Source organism: Arachis ipaensis, chromosome B2, assembly GCF_059453495.1.
Source record: "Arachis ipaensis isolate K30076 ecotype BB chromosome B2, ASM5945349v1, whole genome shotgun sequence".
Lineage (NCBI taxonomy): Eukaryota > Viridiplantae > Streptophyta > Magnoliopsida > Fabales > Fabaceae > Arachis > Arachis ipaensis.
Window position 1 is genome coordinate 117,101,886 of NC_142437.1, and position 24,837 is coordinate 117,126,722.

Consider the following 24,837-nt stretch of genomic DNA (forward strand, 5'->3'; position numbering starts at 1 on the left):
CGGAATCTCGGGCACAAGCTCCTCCTCGTCATCATCTTGTGACGAATCGCTGTCGTTGCTATCCGCAACATAATCCTCGTTAGATCCTTCACTGTCAACATCCATTACATCCAACGGACTAGCAACATGGATGGACGGTGGTGCGAGAGGCGGATCATCCTACACAAAAGTCCGACTGTCCAGATTCGCTACCACCAACATCACCAACCTCTGCGGAGAGCTCCATCACTTGTTCGGCCATGATTCTACCATGGATGTCAAACATCAGCCGCACATGCTCGTCGCCATGCAGCTAAAACAAACAAAATCAAAAATTTTCATTTTCCACCAGTACTAGTAGCCTATACCCTACCCGTCCGACCTTTTTTCTCCCACTATCAGCGACGTTCCTCAATATCAAACTATTCAGCTCTGACAACGAGGCAACTCGCTGTGTGCGCAACAACATGGGATTCTCACACTCAAACACGACCTCATTATCACCATTTCTCATAAGGCAATTGGGATACACACATACAACCAAATATCCGCTACTACTAGACATTATGGCTAATTTGCGAAAAAATAAGGTGTAGGAGAAGTAGTGAACTTGTTGTGAAGAATAACAATGGGTTGCACGTCCGTTTATAGTTGCTGAAAATTTATCCTACGTATTTTCTTTACACAGTAAACAAATTAATTTTACATGTATTTCGTTTACCGTGTAAACGAATTTATTTTACACGTATTTCGTTCTCATTGTAAACGAAATGCAGTGTAAACGAAATATGAGATGCGACGCAATTTGGTAAAAACGTTGAAAATTGTTTATATCGGTAAATAATAGAATTATTTAATTTATATAAAAAAATCCCACAAAAATTTTTGCACATCACACAAACTTAGTAAAAATCATTTATATATAGCACATAATTTTTTGCACCTAACACATAAAATTTTACTGCGAATGTATTTTGTTAGTTGCCAAGTCAATATGTTTAGTATGTTGTCTTCAAAAAATTTTTGTACTGCGCACTAAAATTTATGTGCTATGCATAGGGGTAACACAACGGGCTGAACTCGTCGAATCCGCCAACAAAAGCGAAAAATGCTATGATTTTGAACTTGTCAATATTGAAAAACTGCGCTAAACCTGCGAGTTTTGGTGTCAAAGATTTTTTTATTATAAAAAAGTGATTAATTATACAAAAATTAACAATCATATAATTTTTAAACATAAATTTTTCATTTTTTTTTCTTTTTGTTCTTCTTTTTGTAATTCACTTTATTTATTTATTTTACATTTTTATATATATGCTGAAATTATGTGACTTATTTATTAAAATAAAGATGATTCAATTTGTAGATATTATTTTGAATAATTTTATTAAAGTTAAAAATTTTAAAAAAGATAGTGAAAAATTGTATTATAATTTGACTATTTTTTATTTATATTTAATTTTTTAATTTTCATATATTTATTATTTTTTTTAAATGTTAAGCAGGTTAACCCGCCAATCCGTCATAAAAGCCGGGCCTGACTAGTATTTTGAGTCCACTTTACTTGACACGCACGATGGGCTTTTTTATTGATGCAGTCTTTGGTAGGACGGACTATCCATTTTGCCACCCCTAACTGTGTGTATTTTGTTGGTTGAGTGTTAATGTTTTGACTGTAGTGCGTATTTTGTTTTACTTTGTTGATTGGGTGTCGATAGTCTCGACATGTGGTCTTTCGAAAATTTTTGTGTTTTATACTAAAATTTTCTGAGCTCTGCTCCAAAATTTATATGTTGTGCATTAAAATTTTTATACTCTAGTTTTATGAATATATATAGAAGAAGAAGATAATAAAGACGACTAAGACGATAATAATAATGATAATAAAAGAGGATGAAGAGAAAAAAAAAGTGAATAAATTAAACAATAATAACAACAACAGTTACAATAATAACGACGACGACGACCGTAATGGCAACAATAATAATATTGACGTTAAAGAAAGAAGTGTGAAATATATGTATGAAAAAAAGAAACACATGATGATTTAGTTGAAAATTTGGTTTAAAATACGTCCGGACATCTAACTTTATTAATTATTTATTATCGTTTTTACATCAAATATGAATAATTATGTTTTTTTATATATAATAAAAAGGGTTAACCTAGGTATTACAATGAAAGGAATATAAGTAGAAGGCATTGACAAGTTATTTAATATATAAGAAAATGTATGAGAATAAGAAGTCCGAATATTCATTGGTTGAAAAGAAACAAGTACTATCACGGTATTACTTGAAATTGACCAATACTATAAATAATTAAAAAATATAATTGTTTCTCTTTCTTCTAAATTCAACTAACTTAAGAAATTGTGATTAATTATTTCCCTAAATATACTAAGTTTTCCGTTGTCAAAACTCAAATTTAAAGCCATTAAAGAAAAAAAAGAGAGCTTAACTTCCACTCAATGACTCAATTATCCCATGACCATTAACCAATACATGAGACCATGACTATGATTCTTTAATATTATGTAATGTAACTAGAGACGTGTTTAAAACATTTTTACAATGGAATAAAAACTAATTATTATTAATAAAAAAGAAATACAAAGTTGCCAACCCCTTTTCCGTGTGAGAAAAAAGTAAAATGATCAAAACGCCGCGTTAAAGATGCAATATATGAATATATTATTCACACACGTGACTTATACATATAATGCTTTGCTCTAAACACAACCTTTCAATTTTTTAAGCTCTTTTCTTCATCAATGGCAGCATCTTCATCCAGCACCTTCTACACCAACCTCAAGTTTTGTACCAAACCCAACAACAACAACAAAGCTTCTTCTCTTCTACGTATTAGTCTCTGTCACAAGAATAATAATAATAATCATGAAGACAACAACAATAACAACAGCAACTTGAACCGAAGGTTCTCTTCTTCCACACTTTGTTATTGAATTGAAATTGTTGAATTTGAATGCCCATTTTCTGAAATTTCTAAAGTTCAAATCTTTTTACCATTTTGAAGGGAACTCATATTGAGAAGCAGTGAAATAGCAACCGTTGGTGCTATCTTCAATTTTAGGTAACTCCCTCCTCCTGTGTTCTTTTTTTTTTCCTGTTTTTCCATTTTCATCATTTGAAGTTGTTGGCTTTTTTTATTATATTAGAATAAAGTATCGTTTCTGTCTCTAACGGGGCAAGTTTTAGAGTTGTTCCTAATATTTGAATTCGTCTTATTTAAATGCCTAACGTTTCAAAATTGATCCAATGTTATTCTGTCGTTAGAAATGGAATTGACAGCGGGACAAAATTGAGACGATTTTAATACGTTAGGGACTTAAATAAAACGAAAACGTTGGGACAAAAACGATACATAGAAATAAATTTTAATTTTATCATTTACCAATATCAATCTTTTATTGTACATAGTATTCAATTATTTTTTAATCACATTTAAGTAAATTAGACTTAATCACATTACTTTGATTCTAAATAAATTTATTTTTTTTATAATTTTACTCTTAAAGATTTTTATTCATCATGAGATGTTTGTAAAATGGCTAGAATCATATTATTTTATTGTATATGTATCATTTTTTTCTCATAAGTTTATGTACTAGTCATTCTACAAACATTTTATGATGAGTAAACATTTTTAAGAGTAAAATTATAAAAAAAATAAATTTCTTTAGAATAAAATTAATGTGATTAAGTGTAATTTACTTAGATATGATTAAAAAATAATTGAATAAATATGTACCGTAAAAAGTTGATATTATTGAAGGATAAAAATAAAATTTATTTTTATGTATCATTTTTATCCCTAATGTATTCGTTCCATGTAAATCCATAACGTTTCAAAATCGTCTTAATTTTGTCTCGCCGTCAATTTCGTTAACAGATTCCTAACGGCAGGACAACATTGAGTCAATTTTGAAATGTTAGAAATTTAAATAAGACGATTCAAACGTTAGGGACAACTTTGAGACTTACCCCAAACGTTGGAGACAAAAACGATATTTTATTCTATTATATTATTATTTTAATGCAAATTTGGAATATCCTAAATTAAGATTTGTTTTCCATTATTGCATATTTGAGTGATGAGAATTGAGAATTAAGGGGTTTTTTGTGCAGTGGAAAAAAGCCTGATTATCTTGGAGTGCAGAAAAATCCTCCATCATTAGCTTTGTGTCCAGCAACTAAGAATTGTATATCAACATCTGAGAATATCACTGATACCATCCATTATGCTCCTCCTTGGTAAAGTTCCCTTCTTTTTGTGTATGTTAATCTAACTATTGGTTTTCTAGTACTTAATAATTAGCTGCAATTAGAATAATGTTCTATTTTTAGCATAGATTTCAATAACATGTGAACAATTTATATGAAACTATGAAAGAGAAAAACCCAAATTTTGTTATCAATTTTGTTTGAGTGGAATTTTATCTCATGAACATATAACATCATAACATGAGAGTATCATAATCCTACAACTTATGTTTGTCATAAAACACAATAGTAGCATTTTGAAGAGGGTTTATATGAAAAATACTTGTGTGTTCATAAAACATATTATGACCACTCTTTTTTAATATAACGTTTGAACTTTATAAATTAACTGAGTGATCGAAAATGTTGTTTAAACAATATGCTTCAAGATTTTGTAAGTGTTTCTATTTTCACCTTCTCCATCAATGTTTAGGAGATAATAAACTTGGTTTAGTAATTAGTACCAAAGGAATCTCGGATGGCGTATCCATGTGCATTACATTGAATTGTTGCATTCCCAATAGTTTATCAATTCTCAAACTTTGCGCCACGTGAGTTTAGTGTAGCTGATGAGTAATGTTTGTTGGTTTGAGCTGTTCAACATTGACGAATATTAAAATAAACATGGGTCGGTGAAATAGTGTACTTTACCACTTATTGTTTTTTGTTTTGTTTAGTTTACTTCTTCTGTAGCTTGGCCCTACAAAATTTAATACTTTATTGTGCAATTACCAATACATGAATCATGTTGTCACTTGTCTAAAAATTTAATTTTGTTACAGGAATTATAACCCTGAAGGTAGGAAAAATCCTATAAGCAGGGAAGAGGCAATGGAGGAACTGATAGATGTGGTAATAAATGATAAATCTGACTCAATAATCATGGTTCTTACCTTTGGATTATAAGGGTCTTTTAGGTTTTCAGAAAAACATATCTATATCCATTTTATATTTTCTATATTACATTATTACTAATGAATCAAAATGTATCAATGTATGCATCAATGTTCACTTTTTTATTTGATTGAAGTAAACCTTATGCCAATGCATAATGATAATCTCACAGATAGAATCAACACCAGCAGACAAATTTACACCACGAATAGTTGAAAGGAAAGAGGACTATATCAGAGTGGAGTACTCAATCTTGGGGGTATGTGCAATTCTAGATTGAAAATAAATAAAAGTAAACCTTTTGTGCATTTGGATGGTTTCTGAAACCAGCTTTAATTCCAATTCTCTCCTCTTCAGTTTGTAGATGATGTTGAGTTCTGGTTTCCTCCTGGTAAGGGTTCAACAGTGGAGTATCGATCCGCATCAAGGGTTGGAAACTTTGATTTTGATGCAAATAAGAAAAGAATTAAGGTAAAAATTCATAACTGTTTGGTTTTGGGGATCTTCTCCATTGCAAAACTTTAATCATACACTTGACATGATAAAGGATCTCATGTAATTTATTTTTTACTTAAGATAAACTATAAGTAATTGTATAAATTTGGTTAAAAGATGAGGTGGAAAAGTAGACAATCACTTCCTGATCAAAACTTCTTTCTTAACCGCAGGCATTGAGACAAGAATTGGAGAAGAGAGGATGGGCATCTGCAGAGACGATATAAGCAACCTATATAGAAATCATATAATCAATCGCAACAAGAACTCGAGTTCAACTTGAATAATTTTTTTTATCAGACCATAACCTATTGAACCATTGAATGGAAGACATGTCTTTGTTCATTTGAATTGCAGAACTCACAGAGTGCACAAATGTAACCCTTGTTCAAGGAATGAAATAAATATCTTGGTTGTTTTTCCAATTGATCGATTCTTTCACTACGAGTTTCCATCATGGTTTTGCATTTCTTTTATTGACAAAATGGTCAAAATCCCATGCTGGATTACCTAAGTAAATTGAACTAGCACTTTTTCTTCTATATCAAAAATAAATAGCAAGGGTGCCTTTACGTAAGGAATAAAGGTATTCAGCACAATGAATCAAGTTTCAGAGTAATTTTCTTCATGCACCTATCACTTTTAATCCCTAACCAAACACAAAGAGTAGCACCAATGCTCAAACATTTGTCAAATTGAACTACATGCTTCTAGCCATATGAATTTGTATGCATAAACCAAGTAAAGCACACTGTATAAAACACCAGTTAGAGCTGATTAGATTTTGCTGAGATAATACCATGATCAAATTTCATAATCTTTTACAACACAGTGGATTTGCATTAATAAAGATTGGATAATATCCAATGCAAATTTAATTGAAAGCAAAATCTAGTACTCTAGTTATAATGTAAACAAACTAGCACTTCCTTGAATTGGTTCCACACTGGAAACGCTTTTCTCAACTTTGCCTAATGGGAAATATCAACCATGACATACAGTATTTCAAACATTCTCAATTCAAATCCAGCACCTCCAACAGAACATTTCATTGTAGAGCATCAATCTTTCCTTAGATCCATGTACTCTCTATGGATACCACTAGCATTTAGGATGACAATTTCAACCTTATCTCCCTGTAAAAAGAATAAAAGTTAGCAACAAAGTTTATTCACGTGTGGCAAACAGATGTGCTATACAGTACGAAATGAACTTTAGACAGGATTTTTGAGAAACAAAATCCTACAATTTGCAGTGATGGACTTCTGTACCGTTAAGAATTACTGTATTGCATATTACCCATAGCAATGCTATACAAGCGTAGAGCGTATACAACTGTGAGTAGAAATCAATGGAACAAGTTTTGGAAAGGAATTTTCAAAATCAAATTCATAGAATTTGCAAAGATGCACTTCCATACCATTAAGAATTACTGAATGGCAAGCTACAAATGTTATACAAACTTACAGTGTATATATCTCTCTCGGTTGCAGATGCAAAAACAGTTTTGACCAGCTCGACTGCTTCTGCTTCAGCCAATGGAGTAACAGCATCCTGCAAGATATCAAAATTGTCGCATAGATATCAACTGAAATTTAGAGAATCAAACATTTCAAGAGAAGTATTAATTTCAGAACTTTACCACAGGTGGATATAGGAGTGGGCTGGGAGACTTCAGTTGGTTATCCAAAAATGGTGTAATGAGTGTTGAACCAGAACCTTGAGAGCTATAGCCGACCCTCTCATATGAACCAACAGCATCATACGTGAAAACACATCCCTTTCCTATTTCAGGTTTAAGTTATTAGCAAATAAAACAATGGTACATGGACAAACATAGAAGGGTAGATATAGTGTACCTTCATTGTCAAGACCACCCAAGACATTGAAAGAATAATAAGGGAAGAAACGTTTGTAATAGAGAGTGTTCGAAAGCAATTGAGCCATTGCAGGGCAGCTCATTTGCTTGTTGTGTTGATGCTGATAAATCTGCATTCAAATGAAAAAGACAATCATTTCAGTACCAACGCAGCTCCCACAAAAAGTACAAAACAATTCATAAATACAATTCTGCAGTTTCCTCATTTTCACTACTAGCATCTAACAACATAATCGATACAGCGTGTCCTTCAGGGAAACAAAACTATTCAATTCAAGCATATCTAAATGCACATGGAATCAATTCATAGATATCTTTGACTGCATAGTAGCTTTTTGAAAATTGATAATAGACAATGGAAATTCCAATAACTGAAACCAGCCTAATCCTAATACCATAGTTTCCAAACCTTTGAATACATGATTACATGGTCAGAAAAGAAAATGTATTTGGTCCAAATAAAAAGAATGAAAGCTCTCATATAATTAATAAATGTCAAATCAGTTCCTAACAGCTTCAAATCCAATTCAACTTACGATGCAAAACAAGTGGTCGCAATGTACTGCTTCAACTCTAATGGTTGAAGATAATAGTTTTCAGCACAGAAAGATTGAAAACAACTCAACCAAGAAAAGTTCATTCATCCAACTTAATCTGAACTGAGATATCTAACAATCTAAGAAATAAAACAACAAACCATACAATGATGGGATTAAACGTAGAAACATAATATCTAACTTGCTATGCCAGCGGCCAGCCTAGAAGAGCTTGAATCCGAAACAGCATTTCAACTATTAACTTAGTAAACACAAACAGCTTCCTAGGAGAACATATACTAAGAGATTAATAAGCATATTGACACAGCAGTTGCTAACTTGAAAGAACTCACACGCAAAATAAACATCTTTGGTAAATAAATTACAATAGTTGAGAATGTTGACTCACCAAATGCCTAGCAGACAACACCTTCTGCAAAGCTTTAACATCAGCTTGAAAGCCCGAAGAAGCCATAACGCATTTCTCAGCTCTGCCGCAAAATTAAAGGAAAAAAAAAAACTCCAATTCATATTCTCAAACGATATTAACATAACCACACACATAAACATCAAGGAAACTTTGCCCAATTAACAATTTAACAGTTCATGCAGCTCTCAAGTATAAAATAACCCACCAAATTTTAAAAAATTAAAAAAAATAATAATACTTAATCATGAATTAAGAGTAATAATTAGGTTGCACATACAATTGGGAGATTTTGGAGTATTCCCGAGTGAGGATGTTGTAACCAGTGGACATTCTTGTATCCGCTGCGATAACACAGTAATCAGCTCCGGCAATCGCAACACAGGATCTATTAAAGGCAAAAATTAATAATAATTAATAATTAATTAGACAAAAAAAATTCCCCTAACAAAAAACTGCAACTGAGAACCAAAAAAGGGAGAGAGAAGTACCCTCCATTGTTGTCATAGGGAGACCAATTAGCGTGCTGCTTCGTCATCGTTGTTGAATCAGAGAGTCACAGCGATGAAAGTTGAAGAAGAAGAATGAGTGTTGGGGTTTTTTGTGAATGTTTCAGTCTAATAGGGTTCGGTTTTCGATCTGTCTTTGCTAGCACGAAAGCAAAGTGACGAGCTCTCTTTTTTTTTCTCTCCGAAAAGTGACACAGTGTTCTTTTTTATAGAATGGGCTTTTTTGAACTAATTGGGCCTCTTTGGAAAGAGTCACGAAATAAATCGACAGACCCAAAAAGAACAAAAAAACGCAACTCTTAGTAGAGTGAGTGCTTGGTTCTCTCTTTCACCTAGTCGTCACACGGTCACACCAACAACGAAACGATGCCGCTTTACCGCCTCCTCCTCCGCTCCCTCCGCCGTTTGTCGACGCTCCAAGATGTTGCCATTTGTGATTCTCGCCCTTTCCCTTTCACTTCACAGAGTCGTTCATTCGCGTTCTCCTCCGCCGAAGAAGCAGCCGCAGAGCGCCGCCGCCGCAAGCGCCGCCTTCGCATCGAGCCTCCCCTGAATGCGATTCGTCCTCCTCCTCATCAATCCGCCGCCTCCCGTGACCCCAACGCTCCACGCCTCCCGGATTCCACCTCCGCCCTCGTCGGGCCCCGCCTTAGCCTCCACAACCGCGTCCAGTCTCTAATTCGCGCCGGCGACCTTGACGCCGCCTCCGCCGTGGCCCGCCACTCCGTGTTCTCCGTCACCCGCCCCACCGTCTTCACCTGCAACGCCATCATTGCCTCCATGTACCGTGCCAAGAGGTACCAAGAAGCCATCGCTCTCTTTCACTTTTTCTTCAACCAGTCAAATATTGTTCCCAATATCGTTTCCTACAATAACCTAATCAACACCCACTGTGATGAGGGGAACGTTGACGTGGCGATCCAAATCTATCGCCATGTCATTGCCAATGCCCCTTTCAGCCCTTCCCCTGTGTCCTATCGCCATCTCACTAAGGGTCTCATCGACGCCGGCCGCATTGGCGAGGCCGTCGATCTCTTGCGTGAGATGCTGACTAAAGGCCACGGTGCCGACTCTCTGGTGTACAATAATCTGATTTCTGGTTTCCTTAACTTGGGGAATCTTGACAAGGCCAATGAACTATTTGATGAGTTGAAAGAGAGGTGTTTGGTGTATGATGGGGTTGTCAATGCTACTTACATGGAGTGGTACTTCAAGCAGGGTAGAGATAAGGAGGCAATGGAGTCTTACAAATCCTTATTGGATCGCGAGTTTAGAATGACGCCCGCTACTTGCAATGTCTTGTTGGAGGTCTTGTTCAAGTACGGCAAGAGTACGGAGGCTTGGGCTTTGTTTCATCAGATGTTGGATAATCATACTCCTCCGAACTTTCAAGCTGTGAACTCGGATACCTTCAATATAATGGTCAACGAGTGTTTTAAGCTGGGGAAGTTTGGAGAAGCACTTGCCACTTTTAAGAAGGTTGGGACCAGGGCAAATTCGAAGCCTTTTGCTATGGACGTTGCAGGATACAATAATATTATTGCTAGGTTTTGTGAGAATGGAATGCTGTCTGAAGCGGAAACACTATTTGAAGAGCTGTGCTCGAAATCTTTGAGCCCTGATGTGCCAACTCATAGGACTTTGATTGAGGCATACTTGAAGATGGAGAGGATTGATGATGCTTTGAGGGTGTTCCATAGAATGGTGGATGCCGGTCTAAGGGTGGTTGCAAGCTTTGGTAATAGGGTGTTTGATGAATTGATTAAGAATGGCAAAGCTATTGACTGTGCTCAAATTTTGAGTAAGATGGGAGAAAAAGATCCTAAACCTGATCCTACTTGCTATGAGGTTGTGATCAAGGGTCTATGCAGTAATGGTTTGCTGGATAAAAGCCAAGAGTTGCTTAATGAGGTTATAAGGTATGGCATCGGCCTTACTTCTCCTTTGCAGACATATTTGATGGAGACTTTCCGGAAGGCTGGGAGGGAGGAGGAGATTCTGAGACTGCTAAACATGAACAGATTTGGATACCGTCCACCAACACCACCACCAAGATCCTCACCTCAAACGGCAGGAGGGCATAGTCCGCCTTCTGGCCCTCCACCACAAATAGCAGGACATCAACCTTATGGAACACCATACGGACATCGGCAAATGCCGGGGAATTATCCACCTTCTTAAGGAGGACAATATCAGCCTGTGTCAGAGTCAGGAGCAACTCCTCAGATTTCCAGATCTACTCCTCCATCATATGGAGCTGCAAATCAAATGTCGCCCCACCACTATACATCCCCTGGACTATATTCGCAGACAACTGAACCTCATCATCCATCATCAGGAGCCCTTTATCACATTCTAGAAGTCATGAACAAGTAGCTGCTTGATTTTTGGAGTTCAAGTAAACTTAGTGATCCTGGTTCTCTTTTGAATTGAAAGAAGAGGTGATTTATCATTACAGTATCTTTTTGTGTCTATTGATGCTGAATTATGGTCTTCAGAATTACTAGGCATTCGTGAGATTATAGATGATGATAGAAGGATCTATTTTGATATATTAGTCCATGATAATTCATGGGATATGGGCATGTTTTAATTTATTCTTGTAGCTCAACCTTTAATTTAATGTCTGGCATAGATTTATATGTTGTATTACTGATGTTATATTTTTGCTGAAATGATGATCGAAGATATTACCTTGAGAGCCTAAATAATAATAATAATAATAAATAAAAAATATTAATGTATGAATACTACTAGTGTTGCACAGTACCCAATAAACTGGGAGTAGTGGGAGTACTAGTAGTATTCATACATTAATAAAAAAAATGAAAATAAGCAATAAGAAAGATAGGTAAACAAGTTTGAATAAAAATCATAAATAAAAAGGCAAACAAGCTTGTTTCGTTACATTCAAATTAGCCTACTCATAAAACTGCATACATAGTGCAGCATCTACCTAATCAGCCGACAAATCAGAATACTCTACCTAACTACAACATTCTTAATAAATAATAAGAATAGTAGTGAGCTAAATCATGCTATGGTGGTGATAAAACATCAGACAACAATGTTTTGGAACAATCTTAATGGACATATAATAATAGAGAGAACATTGTAAAAGACACTCAAATTGATAACTCAGTAATGAACCCTTTGTTTTGTTTTGTCAGTGAAGACTTGATTGGTGATGCATCAACCTAACTATCCGAGTCGTGTTACATGTACGAGAATAAGTGAATACAGATAACATTTCTCTTTAACTATCTGGCAAAGATATGTTGATGTCGGTAGCCGACTTTCTTGAGTCTTGTTGCATGGAGTGCATGTTCACCCAATTTTCTCTTCTGAAGGGAGAAGGGGTAAGGTTTGATGATGAGTTTTGCATCACATGGTGTGCACCACCCATCACATGATCATCTTTCTCAGTATTGCTCGGGTGACTTGGTGCGGAAGACATCGAGATGACTGCCGGAGTAACAACGGGCGTGGAATAATCGGTTGGCTTCAGCTTCTTTGGTTTCTGATCTTGTTGGTTGCTTGGCAGGAAACTTCCCACCACCACCTGAAAAAGTGCATTGACCAATTTTCTTAACCGAGGAAGAAAAATCTCTTCTTTATAAAGAAAGCAACATTCTACAATTTTGTTTCACCAAAAAATATAATAGAAAATAAACATTTTATCAGCAAAACTCCACAGGAATATACATAACACATTACAGTATATGTTATGATTTGAACCTATATTGAACCTATATCTTGATGTCCCTATATTGTTAAGGGTCTAGGGGGAAATCGATAGTTCATTTTTCAAAGATATGAAAACAAAAACTAATACATAATAACATTGTTTGAGTATATCCTAAATGGGAAGTATGGCGGAATGCTAACCTGCACCGGACTAGCGGCTACTAGAAGTCCGGCAACACCACCACCTACAACACGACCATCAGGGCTTGCCAACGAGACACTCATTCCACCCGTCCTGCTTCGTGTTCCTTGGTTGTCAGTAGGCATGAACGATCCCGACAAAGAAAGTATATCGAAACGGCCCTACAGAAGTTAAAGAAGTGAGGTGAAGAATCATTTTTTAGCACCATGATGAATTCATGTCAACAATCACATAAAGAACCGCAGTTCTTAGACCACTGAAGAAAGCTAGGTCCATATGATCATCAGTTACCAATCCTTATCTTTCTATGATTAAAGTGCGAATCAATTGGCAGTATAAGTTATTATATTTCTGCTACATATTGATATGTCAAAGTTCTGGTTCTGAATATAAAAAATTACTAATCCTATTACTATCTGCAAAGCCTATGTTCATAGCTGCTGATCAAGGAAGTGATTTAGAACCACCATCACCAACTTTAGCAATGACTAATGAGTTAAGAGTGTGTTTGGAAAGCATTAAAGTGAGAAAAGAATTCTATTTCAGATTCAAATCCATGATTGGGAACAATTAATTGCATGAATGAAATGAATTATGTGTTCTTTACTATTTTGTCCTTGTGGTTTCTTTATTTGTCTTTATTTATTTATTAGGGACAATTTTGACATTTCAATCTTTAGTAATGATGGAATTGCAGTTTGAACACTAATGTGAGAATTGGAATTCTCTTGAGAATTGAAAATGACACTTTTATTGTATTCCAGACCAAAGAAAAGAATTCTTTTCTTGAGAGAATTGTATTCTCAAGGTATTCCGAACACACACTAAAAGTATCACATAAGCAACTGAACCTTATCAATAAGCATATCATTGGTAAAATGAAGGTTTGGGAAAAAAGAAATAGAAGTGAACTTTAATCAATGGCTACTCTGCTTCACCTCATAGGTCAAAGTGCCGCCAGAAGAATCAGGTTGACGAAGAGTGACATTCGAAATTACACCACTAGCAGATAAGATGCATATAGCTCGCGGTCCTTGCTGAGAAAACGATATAACCTTCATGGTAATGTCCTGTGCCGATGAGACGGTAAAGGAAAATAACATCATTATTCATTACTCATCTCATAAGGAAAGATTAAACATCACATCATAAAATATGCAGAATGGGAAGGTATGGATGAAGATTTTTTCATAAATACAAAACATTGTGCTTGTGCTTGTGCTTTTTCTCTTCTGTTAAGAATATCAGTTTTGAACTTCACCCAATTTCAGAAACTTGAAGTTGAAGACATTAGATATTTATACACATTCATGTATGATGGATCCATAAGGGTAAGTATACAACAAAGGATATTAAGAGATAAATTTCAAGGCAAACCTATATGAACTAAATGAAGCAAAAACCATTGTCCTGTCCCCTAACCCCCTCTGAAGCATACCTCTCCAGCATTAACAGTGATGATATGTGGCAGAAAGTTTGTACCATCAGCACATGCATTATATTCACCTACACAAGCACCAAATAATAGATTAAGAAATTCGGAAAACCATGAAAAAAATCGGCTCGCTTCAATGCATGGAAACAACAATGCACATTAATTCATTGCTAGTTTTGCAAAAGCTTTCCATATACAAGGATGAGTTCAATAAATTATCTAAAAATAAGAACGATGCATTTCGTTCATTGCATGTATCAAAACTGTCATGAAATCACTTCTCCCAAAAGCTTAAGCTGAGAGAAAGTGGCACATAAATGGTTATATCTCTAACAAAAACAAGGAAGATCAAGGAACTTTGTCAAATGAAATTCACTTGATAAACCATGGTCCATGACATTTAGGTTACATACTTAGTTTGGATTAGAGCATTAAGCATAAGAGTGTTCAAGTAGTATATTCAAATGAACAAATCAAGTGAGAAACTATAAAGCAGGACACTATTTATTTAATTCAGTGAATTGATGTGAGGCTAGACTATTCAAACTTGAAAATTCTAACAAAAAAGACCATTACCTAGTTGATCAAACCCAAGTTTTTTCGACTGCTTGTACTCCGCCCCCTTCGATTTCCCCCGTTTACCGGATGAAAAGTCATTTGAATGTGGACCTGAAGATGAGAGTGGCAATGGTGACAATGCCATAGTGACAGATCCATCCGGCCCATATTTCCTCGGTCTACCCCGTTTCTTCTTAACCGTCGATCCATCTATCCCCACACTCACCGGAGAAACCCCGGCTGCGGCAGCAGCAGCCGCAGCCGCAGCCACAGCTGCCGTGCCTCCCTCAGGCACATGAACCTGGTTTGGAGCTTCACTCCTTGGTGCCACATGATATGCTGATGGAGCTTCTGCCCCTATCACCGTAACCCCGGAACTAATGCCTTCTCTAGCTTCCATGCATATATCAAATTACCACCCCAAATTTCTATATAACCAAACACAAACCTGAAACCCCAGAAATCAAAATAGAAAATTTAGAAATCACATGGGTTACTACTATCATTCTCATCACCAAAATCATAACTTTTAACCAAACCCATCAATGCATTAAAAGTTAAAACCTTCTAGAGCATGCTTCAAAAGGCACACTGAAAAACCCATCAAAGGGTCTCAGAGATGAGATACAATGTTAAGAAAAGACTCAAACTTTGGATTCACATGAAGCTATTCTCACCATCTTTATCAAGAGATCCAACTTGGAAATTTAGCTATACATTGAATCATTAAAAAGAAATGCAGTTATTTTGAATCAAAGTTAACTTCTTTTATCTTTGTTATAAACTATTATCTTTGAAAGTTTAATACTTGCTGAGTTTTTCAAATACTAAAACCAGAAATTTACCACAAAACATAAGACAAAGTAAAGGGAAGAGGGGGGAATATATATTAAACAATAAAAGAAAAAATAATACAAAATTTTAAAAATTCAAATAAACCCACTTGGACAAGAAAATTTATTGAAAATGATAATTAAAAAAAACAAATAATAATTAAAAAAAAAAATCTTTGCTCCAAATATTTCCCAACCTGGTAACTCAAAACTAAAACAGAGGAACAATTATAAACCCTTTTGCTAAACTCATAAATCTGCTTCATAAAAACATTTTGCTAAACTTTGAAAGACAGAAAACTGATACTCAAGAAAATAAAAATGGTAATATAAAACCAAAAAATAAAAATAAAACAAAAAAAAACACACAAATAAAAAAATTTCAAGCCAAAGCTTCTTATAATCTTTATAGAAAGCATATCAACATCATGCTGAGGATATTCTTCAGAATGCAAAGATCATGACCTGTCACTATGATTTTCCACACTTCAGCAAGCTTCTTCTAAAGCTGAAAAACCTTCTATTCAGATTTCTTTTTCAGCTCAAAACAAAAACTTACTTAACTCACTCTCACCCCAGAAAGTAAAAATTAAAAATTTACAAACAGAGAAAAAATAATTAAAAAAAAATATATATTATATATGTATATGAGCAATAATGGTGATGGTTCCAGAAATTCAAAGCAACTTACAAATTTTCAGGTGGTGAAAAAAAACTCGTTGGCTGGTTGGTTTTTCCAAAGCTGCTAGAATTCAAAGTTGTAAAAAGAAAAGTTTTGGAAAGCTTTGAAATAAATGCTACTGTTACAATATAATAAATTTATTTTAAAGAAAATAATTAATAAGGCAAGGAGAAAAAACCAAAGATAAAACAAGAGTGATAGTAAAGTATGTTTAAATATTAGTAAGATATATCAAGATTAAGAATTTTTTTTAATTTTTTGGTTTGAATAAATTGCTAAACCCGATAAATACAATTTGGTTAAGAACAATTTGGAGTCCGGGTAGGGGCAATTATAAATTTTATCAAAAACAAAAATTAAGTATTTGGTAGCATGGTTAGTATGGTAAATTTGTAAAAAGTGATTGAAATTAGAGTGTAATAAAGTGATACCTTTTATTATTTTCTTACACATATTAATTAGTTTTCCCATTTAAAGCTGCAAAGGTAGTGTTGGACGGCCTAACCTTTATGTTTTCGCTGACCTGCTTTTTGTCTTTTTTCTCAAAATTAAAGACCATAGGTTATAATAATTTATGCCCTTCATTGCACTCTCAAATTTTTTGTTATGCCACGCTAGGGAATTTAAGTTCCCCTTTTTCTTTTGCACTTTTTTTTGTTTTTTTCTAACTTAATTTTGCAAATTCATTGAATGTGTTAGTGTTAATTAAGAGTGAAATAGTGAATTGATGTAGTATTTGATTTTGAATTGTGTCCATAAAAAAATTCTTATGATTTGATCCATTCTGGTCTATAGTCTATAATTTTCTAATAAATATCTTCAATCTATATATTAATAATATATGTTGGTGGAATAGCCTAAGTTTTTTATTTAAAAAAAAAAACACTCATTCTTCTTTTAATTAAAAAAAAACGCAGCTACTATTTTGTCTTTATTTTAACATATAGCTAATCACAGTTTGAAAATGTATAAATTTTTGTTATATAAATATTGAATGTGATGTTAATCAATTTATACATTAGTGAATATAATATGTTAATTCAAAACTTATATACTTCAACATAATATTTATTAATTAGGAATACTGTATATTACTTTGCCGCTTAAATTACTATACTAAAACAATGAAATTATTTATAAAAAAAAAAAGAAGAAATGATCAATTATATGTACTCGTGTTAAAGTGGAAATGGGGCCAAGTTTAATAATATAATATAGCAACAGAATATTCCGTGATAAAAAAGGATACTTTGTTTAACAATAGAACAAAAATTGTAACCTAAATATTTAAAAACTTAAAAGAATTTATCTTTCTTTATATATATAGTTTCAGGAAATCATGAAATTAAAACGTATATAAGTACATTTATATATATATGGTTAACATTGAAATCATTAACATTAATATATTTTTTCTTTGGAAAAATAATTATTCTCAATCTTTAACAAAGGGAGCATTAAAGTGGAATCATATGCCATCTTTACTATTTCATAATATGTTAAGAAAAACCATAATGTTGTCTTGAAAACTTTGAGAGATAATTTGCTAGAGTAAGAAAATACACAGACTTTAGTCTTGTAATTTATCCATCTTATAATCAATATATAGAATAAAATTTTTTTTCTAAATTTAACAAAATACTTCTCTAAACAAATTAACTTATTTAATTTTAACATACATACATGCAGGGCTATATATATTAAAAAAACCACAATATATATATATAGGTTTTTGTCATTATTTATATTCATTTGTTCTACCATACATGCATTTTAATGATGAATTGTTTTCTTACATTTTACACTGAATTTTTTTTTGGGCATTCTACTGTACAGATTGAAGTGTTATAGAGAAAATATAAATTATTTTATAATTATTTTTTATTATTTTATTATTATTTAAAATATGGATCCTACTTTTATTAATTTCTCTTTTATTCTATTAAAGAAAAAATCTGTAAATTTACATCTTTACCATATAATTCACTTTTTTTAAGCCATAGTTAATCAAAACGCGTGGGCTTTAAGACATAGCATTCGTAGATTTTTAATTTGAAGTCTTCATTATATTTATTAGTTTTAGTTTCTATTTGTCTCAAAGAATTTCAATTTATTTTCGGAAATCATTTATGTATCGGAATATATTATTTATATATTTCTTTGAAATTTTAAAATCTAATTAAAAGAAGTTATTCTCAAAAATAATTTCTTATCTAAAATAAAATTTTACTATACTAGAAAAAGTCTGAATTTGATATTCCCATTTCAAAAAAAAAAGTTAAGATATAAAATTACTATTATATTCCTCAATTATTATGTTTCTTGTCCAAGAACTCATCTTTTATTATTAGTATTGGAGTTATTCTAAATATTAAGAATTTGTTCTCAAAAATATGTATAATAGAATAATAAATATACCTTAATTTATTCTCATAAATATTAAAAATAAGAAAAATTCTTAATTATCGTAGCAATAACAAACAAATTTTTTATAATTCTCAAATACAATATTCTCCGGCATAATAATATTTTTGAGAATTTACCTCTTTGGAATATATATTTTAATCTCAAAACATATGTGCACTAGTATCAAATTTCCACAATAATGCAAAGCATTAATTCAAGTATTCAACTGACAATGATAAAAGGTGATCATGTTAGTTCTAAAAAATCTATTGTTTATATTAGAATTTAAACCTAACCAACTTTTTTCTTCAATGTTCTTATCTTTTTAATCGAGTATATATAACATCTTTGTCTAATCTTTATTTCCCAAATACATTATTAGTACAAGCACAATCATTAAGATGAGATTTTTTTTTTCTTAGTGAAGAATCCAACCTTTTGCTTTCTTTGATATCATTATTACTGAGATCTAGCAAATAAATTCGTATTTGAAAACAAGCAATTTTTTAGCATAAAGAAAAGGAAAGAAATGTCCAATGTTGAAAAATGAGAAAGACTCATGAGGATAGATATCTTCCTAACTCATTTATATAAACTTGTAAATATACTTACAAGTTAAGCACCACATCCGTTTTTAAATTTTTGTTTTTATTAAAAGAATAAGAAAAAAATATTAGATAAACAAATTATTTTTGTAATTAAATTTAATTAATTTCTTTTTTTTTGCTTCTTAACTTCTAATGTATTTTTCTTTTTTTTTATTTGTGATAATAAGTTATTAGACCAACTTATTAGTTGGATTTAGTTATTAAAATAATTATAACAGAAGCACTAAATAGCGACGGTTTATTTTGCGACTTGCAGCGGTTTAAAACCGTCGCAAATTCGATCCCCAGCAGTTCTCCCACTGACATCCTTTAACGTACGAGAATTAATTTTTTGCGGCAATTTTTAAAAATCGCAGATATAACCGCCACGATATGCCCAAACAGGATTTTTTGTTGTTTTGCGATGAACACAAACCACCGCTATTTAGTGTTGCTAATTTTTTTATTTTTTCATCGGTTTATAACTGCTACTAGATCTCAGTTTAAACTGCCACAAAAATATTATATTTTGTAGCATAAATCGCCGTTATTTTTCTTTAAATATTCTAGGTATATTTGGGAGTTATTTTTTAATATTAAAAAATTTATTATTTTTCCTCTAAAATCTAAATTGATGATGAAAACTCATGAAAATATAACTACAAAATAAATTAATATATTTATATTAACATCAATAAAGTATATCTCTAATTAAGAGTTGCATAGTCAACTTAAAAAAATGTATACTTTAAATAAAATAACATCAAATTCTAATATCTATTTTTTACTCTGTCCCTCCAAGGAATTCATTCCTGCAGTGACGTCTAGTGACAGCTTTCCACCTTGCTGTTGAACTAGATATCTTAGAACACTTTCCATTATTGCCTGCCTCTTTATCTTTTCTGCTGCTATTTCATCCTCCACTGTTTTTTTTTTTTATTTTTCAATTGCAACCCCTGCCTGTAGTTCAAATAGCACCCTTTGGGTCTTCTCTGTTTGAGTTCCACCACCCGACTGATGCGAATTCGGACCAAAAAATTGATTAGGAGTCGATCTGAAACCTATGCCATGCACTCCATCCGATTGCTCTTTTTCAAAAATTTGGACAAATGAATCATTTTCAAACAACACTCTAGAAAATTTATCATGCTGCTCATTTTGTCCAGTGTCTATAATTTTTTTCTACACACATAAATAAACATAAGTAATTACAGGTTAGAGCATATTCAATACAATTTTATAATTAAAACTAACAGAAAACAACATAAAGAATCTCAACATAATACTTACACTAATGACCCGAGCTTCTTCTTCATGGATATAGGAGCCATCACATCATTTGTGCATTAAATTCCATAACTCTCCTCTACTAATTTTTCTCCCTTGTAGTTCTGACTGTAACAATATAGTTTATACCATCATCATATTCCATCCAAATAAAAAAAAATATTGTCGAAAAGACAATTCAAAGTGAATTCAATGCTCTTTATCAATTTCCGGCGAACATTTTTCGATATTTGTTCAAGCATCTTTACTGAGTCTTTAATACTCATAATACAACTTGCTCTTTGTATCATTCCAAAACTTCTTTAGTATATTTTTTAAAATTGTACTCTTGATTTTTTAATACTATCTTCGTGAAAGTATGATAATAAATTCAAACTATTATTAGTAATTATTAAATGAAATTAATTTGATTCAATATCACTATAAATTTTTATCTAATCTTTTTCCAAATTTTCTCACAAATAAAAAATTTATTATAGTCAATAGCTAGCAATCAAAAAACATCATTCAATAGATCAGTTCCATCCGCAATTGGTTATTATGCAAATAAAAAATAAATTGACTAATTTATCCTCTATCCTAGCTAGTACATAAAACAATAATTTTTTCTTTAATTAGTTTGCCAATTTATTCTCTTTCATCACTTATTTCGATATTGATTACAGTAGTATTAATAAGGTATATGAATGAAAATAAAATAGTAATTGTTTGCTTGAAATTTGATTTTGAAACTAAGGTTGACCAATCTTATATTAAGATTTCAATTCAAGAAATATATAGAATAAATTAAATAACTGTATTAATTTCGATTCGATCTAGAAATTATAAATTCGATGTCAAATAGAATAAATAACTTTATTAAGATTAGAAAACAAGAATTCTTAAGAATATTTGAACGAAACAAGATCAAACATCAAATTGAAATGAAACTAGAAACTAAAAGTTAATAATAGTTGGAAAGGTAAATGAAGAATTGAAGAATAAAACTGGAAAATAACAACATACATTTACATGCATATACACATTATACTCTATCTTTTTCCACTTTATCAATATGACTTAAATTTTCTTTAGAACTTTACTCTATAAGTGAGTTGTAAATTGAAAGTCCTTTCTTTAGTTCTCAAACCATCTATTTATAAAGAGTCAAATTAGGTATTTGCAGGGGCAGAGTTAGATAAAATATTAGAGAGAGACTAAAAATATCTATATAATAAAATAAGATTAAAATAAAATTTTAAAAAAAATTAAATTGAAATTTACATATAATTTACACGTAAAAAATTAAAATTAGAGGGATTATTGCTCTCCTTTCCTACAATATAGCTCTGTCCTGGGTATTTGCTCAGAAAAATGTGTTAATTTAATGAACAACATAAAAAACTACTGTCAATGAGTGATTAACAAAATTTTATACCGTAAAAAGAGTATAGAAAAACTATATTTACAATTTTTTTCAATTACAATCAATTCATGACGAATTATAGTTATTTTAAAAAGCTCTGTCCTGGATATTTGCTCAGAAAAATGTGTTGATTTAATGAACAACATAAAAAAATTTTGTCAATAAGTGATTAACAAAATTCTATACCGTAAAAAGAGTATAGAAAAACTATATTTTTAAATTTTTTTCAATTACAATCAATTCATGATGAGTTATAATTATTTTAAAAAATTTAATTTTAAATTTTTAACAAGACAAAACTTTAGATAAAAGTGAATATAAATAGGATTTTATTCACCTGTATGTTATGATCTTTGAAAACAATTAATTTCTAATGAATTAATTAAACATATGAAAAGTTTTTTTTTTCACTATTACATTCTTAATGAGTAATGACAATGCTTAATTAAGAAATTAACTTATATAAATATGTATGAACAATTTTGGAAAGAAAAATGTGTACAATATATAGGTTATCTTTTTATTTATTGTTAGTAAATCACTTAAGGTGTTTGTTTCGATACGACGATAAATTTATACGTACTGATAAATAAAAATATGGACAAATTAAAACATGATATGTAGATTATGTTTTCTACGTTAATAATTAATTTTTTTTAAATACATATCATATCAATGCTTTTACTAAATTACCCTTATATTTTGATAAAAATAAAAATAAATTTTATTTAATTTAAAGAAAAAGACTTAAATATTTTTTTTCTTTTGTATTGGAGAAAAACAACCTTAATCTTTTTAATTTGATCAAAATTTAATTAACTTTAGTTTTATAATTTTATATTTGAGTCAATTTAAAAATCAAAACAAAAATACATCTCATTATTCATATATATTACAAAATTACTTTATTTCTCATGAATCCTATTCTAATTTCTCCTACCCCATTCATACAAAAAAAAAACATATCTAAAAAATTGTTCTTCATCTTTGTATACCAATCTAATAATAAAGAGTAACATCACCCCTAATCCCTTACCAGACAGCAGCAGTCTATCCTCACCCTCTCCCTTCCTCGTAGCAGCACTTCCTCTCCATCGGTCTTTACGCATAGCAGCACGCACCAGCAGTCGCTTTTCGTTCTCCTCTCCATCTGGACAAAGAAGAAGAAGAACCCAGTTCCTCCAGCAAAGAATTCTTTTAACGGCACCGTCGGCTCCGTCGCCGCTGCAGCGCACGACATCGCTTTTGTCGTTTACTTACATTTCTTTGCCAACATCATCCAAGTTCCTCAGCAAAGACTTTTTCTTTGTTAATTTATCAAATAATTTCTCATATTCTTCGTGCAATCTCTGCAAAATAATTTCTCATTTTGTCATTATACTTGAATTATATCTATTTTGGTAATTCACTAATTCAACTGGTTTGCTGGTAATATTCCAAATTGTTCTCTTTGAAAATTGATTGGAAGAAGATGGAGTTGAACCCTTGGTTGGAAATTTCTGAATGTAGGAGGGTGTTGAAGCCTTAGCAGAAGATGTTCCAGTAAAGTCTGTACCTTCCAGGCATTCATCAAAGAGGAGCAGAGCAGCAGAAGTTCATAATTTATCAGAAAAGGTTTTTCTAAATTCCTACCATAGATTTTTGTGGTACCTGGTTTTGATTTTATTCAAACTTATGGTAGTTTTTCTTGTTGAGCAGAGAAGAAGTGGGATCAATGAAAAAATGAAGGCCTTGCAACATCTAATTCCGAATTCTATCAAGGTAACTCCAGAGTTTCTTTGATAACATAATTTTGCTTACAATTAATAACATTATAGCAGAAATTGATAGGGGGCTTCTTGTGATGAAGAACTCAAAGCTTATGCTTAGATTATATATCAGGCTTTAGTAATAATATTCTATTTCAAGTTGCATAAATCTTTTCAAGTTCTTGACTGTTCTAATTGTTTTTACATGCTCTTTTTGTTATAGGGCTGATGTGATCCAACGTAAGTTTGACTTGGAGCAAAAGAGATTAGATGAGGATGCTTTTGTTTATAATTCACTTCAACAGCCGCTTAAATTCTCACCAGCATACCAGAAGGTATACTGATAATTCGAGTCCATTATAAAAGGATTGATAAATATCTTTGCTTTAATTTTGTTGCAGAAATATGTTAATGCTATTTAAATGATGCTTTAGTTTTTCTAAGAAATTTTTTATTATCTAGTTAATTAGCTTGGCTTCTGCTTATGAAGTATCTCTTATATTAATATGCTATGTATTCAACAAAGATGCTTGAAGTTGGGGCTTGCATGGACAAGGCGAAATTCCGTCAACTGGTAGAAAACAGAGACGACAAATTTGCTAATATTTCTTTTGAAGAATTATTAGCACAAGAAAAGAAGGATTCATTCTCGTTAGTTTCGCTTTTACTGTTTATCTTGTTCCTCTTTCCTTAAGCTTTTTAAGTTCATGAGAGCATCCTATTCACCCAACATTGTTTTCTGTATTTAGACATGCAAAAGAATGGGAAATAAAGACTGCTGAAGCTAATAATAGTTACTGGCATGGCTAACTGTAGTTAGTTTAGTATGTAAATCCAAAGTTTACAATAGTGTACTGTCACAACAATGTTCTTTTTGGTTCTCTGTTTGCCATTTTTTCTTGTTTATGGGATATAGATATGAATACAAAAAATATTGAGTTTTTTGGTAGAGTTTCTAAATAATATATCGGTATTGAAAAAGCTTCAAATCATAATTTGGTAAAT

At 32.0% G+C, this 24,837-nt stretch overlaps 4 protein-coding genes and 1 long non-coding RNA gene across 7 annotated transcripts; 3 read left to right on the top strand and 2 right to left on the bottom strand.

Annotated features, from left to right (window-relative positions):
• The first annotated feature begins 2,691 nt into the window (after positions 1 to 2,691).
• Positions 2,692 to 6,076, top strand: LOC107625976 (DUF1499 family protein). Its single transcript, XM_016328727.3, has 7 exons — positions 2,692 to 2,916; positions 3,016 to 3,072; positions 4,128 to 4,253; positions 5,045 to 5,114; positions 5,329 to 5,415; positions 5,514 to 5,627; positions 5,825 to 6,076. The coding sequence occupies exons 1-7, from the start codon at positions 2,753 to 2,755 to the stop codon at positions 5,876 to 5,878; spliced, it is 672 nt and encodes a 223-aa protein (XP_016184213.1). The 5' UTR covers positions 2,692 to 2,752; the 3' UTR covers positions 5,879 to 6,076.
• Positions 6,077 to 6,407: 331 nt separating this feature from the next.
• Positions 6,408 to 9,195, bottom strand: PBF1 (N-terminal nucleophile aminohydrolases (Ntn hydrolases) superfamily protein). The gene is made up of 7 exons (XM_016328729.3): positions 8,985 to 9,195; positions 8,774 to 8,881; positions 8,476 to 8,557; positions 7,511 to 7,640; positions 7,294 to 7,436; positions 7,119 to 7,205; positions 6,408 to 6,787 (listed from the first exon to the last, which is right to left on the bottom strand). The coding sequence occupies exons 1-7, from the start codon at positions 9,029 to 9,031 to the stop codon at positions 6,713 to 6,715; spliced, it is 672 nt and encodes a 223-aa protein (XP_016184215.1). The 5' UTR covers positions 9,032 to 9,195; the 3' UTR covers positions 6,408 to 6,712.
• Positions 9,196 to 9,294: 99 nt separating this feature from the next.
• Positions 9,295 to 11,651, top strand: LOC107625978 (pentatricopeptide repeat-containing protein At1g10270-like). Its single transcript, XM_016328730.3, has one exon. It carries the CDS (start codon positions 9,369 to 9,371, stop codon positions 11,181 to 11,183), a length of 1,815 nt encoding a protein of 604 aa, XP_016184216.1. The 5' UTR covers positions 9,295 to 9,368; the 3' UTR covers positions 11,184 to 11,651.
• Positions 11,652 to 11,854: 203 nt separating this feature from the next.
• Positions 11,855 to 16,804, bottom strand: LOC107625979 (AT-hook motif nuclear-localized protein 1). Of its 3 annotated transcripts, none has more exons than XM_016328731.3 (6): positions 16,409 to 16,804; positions 14,903 to 15,332; positions 14,330 to 14,397; positions 13,830 to 13,961; positions 12,891 to 13,052; positions 11,855 to 12,564 (listed from the first exon to the last, which is right to left on the bottom strand). In XM_016328731.3, exons 2-6 carry the CDS (start codon positions 15,282 to 15,284, stop codon positions 12,259 to 12,261), a joined length of 1,050 nt encoding a protein of 349 aa, XP_016184217.1. In that variant the 5' UTR covers positions 15,285 to 15,332; positions 16,409 to 16,804; the 3' UTR covers positions 11,855 to 12,258. The 3 variants fall into 3 exon arrangements, with proteins under 3 accessions (XP_016184217.1, XP_016184218.1, XP_016184219.1); XM_016328732.3 differs by having other exon boundaries at positions 16,183 to 16,446; XM_016328733.3 differs by lacking the exon at positions 16,409 to 16,804 and adding an exon at positions 15,449 to 16,192.
• A 6,755-nt stretch (positions 16,805 to 23,559) lies between these two features.
• Positions 23,560 to 24,493, top strand: LOC110268118 (uncharacterized). Its single transcript, XR_002356182.2, has 4 exons — positions 23,560 to 23,698; positions 23,783 to 23,845; positions 24,056 to 24,167; positions 24,359 to 24,493. It is a non-coding gene; the product is annotated as an uncharacterized LOC110268118 (long non-coding RNA).
• The last annotated feature ends 344 nt before the right edge of the window (positions 24,494 to 24,837 follow it).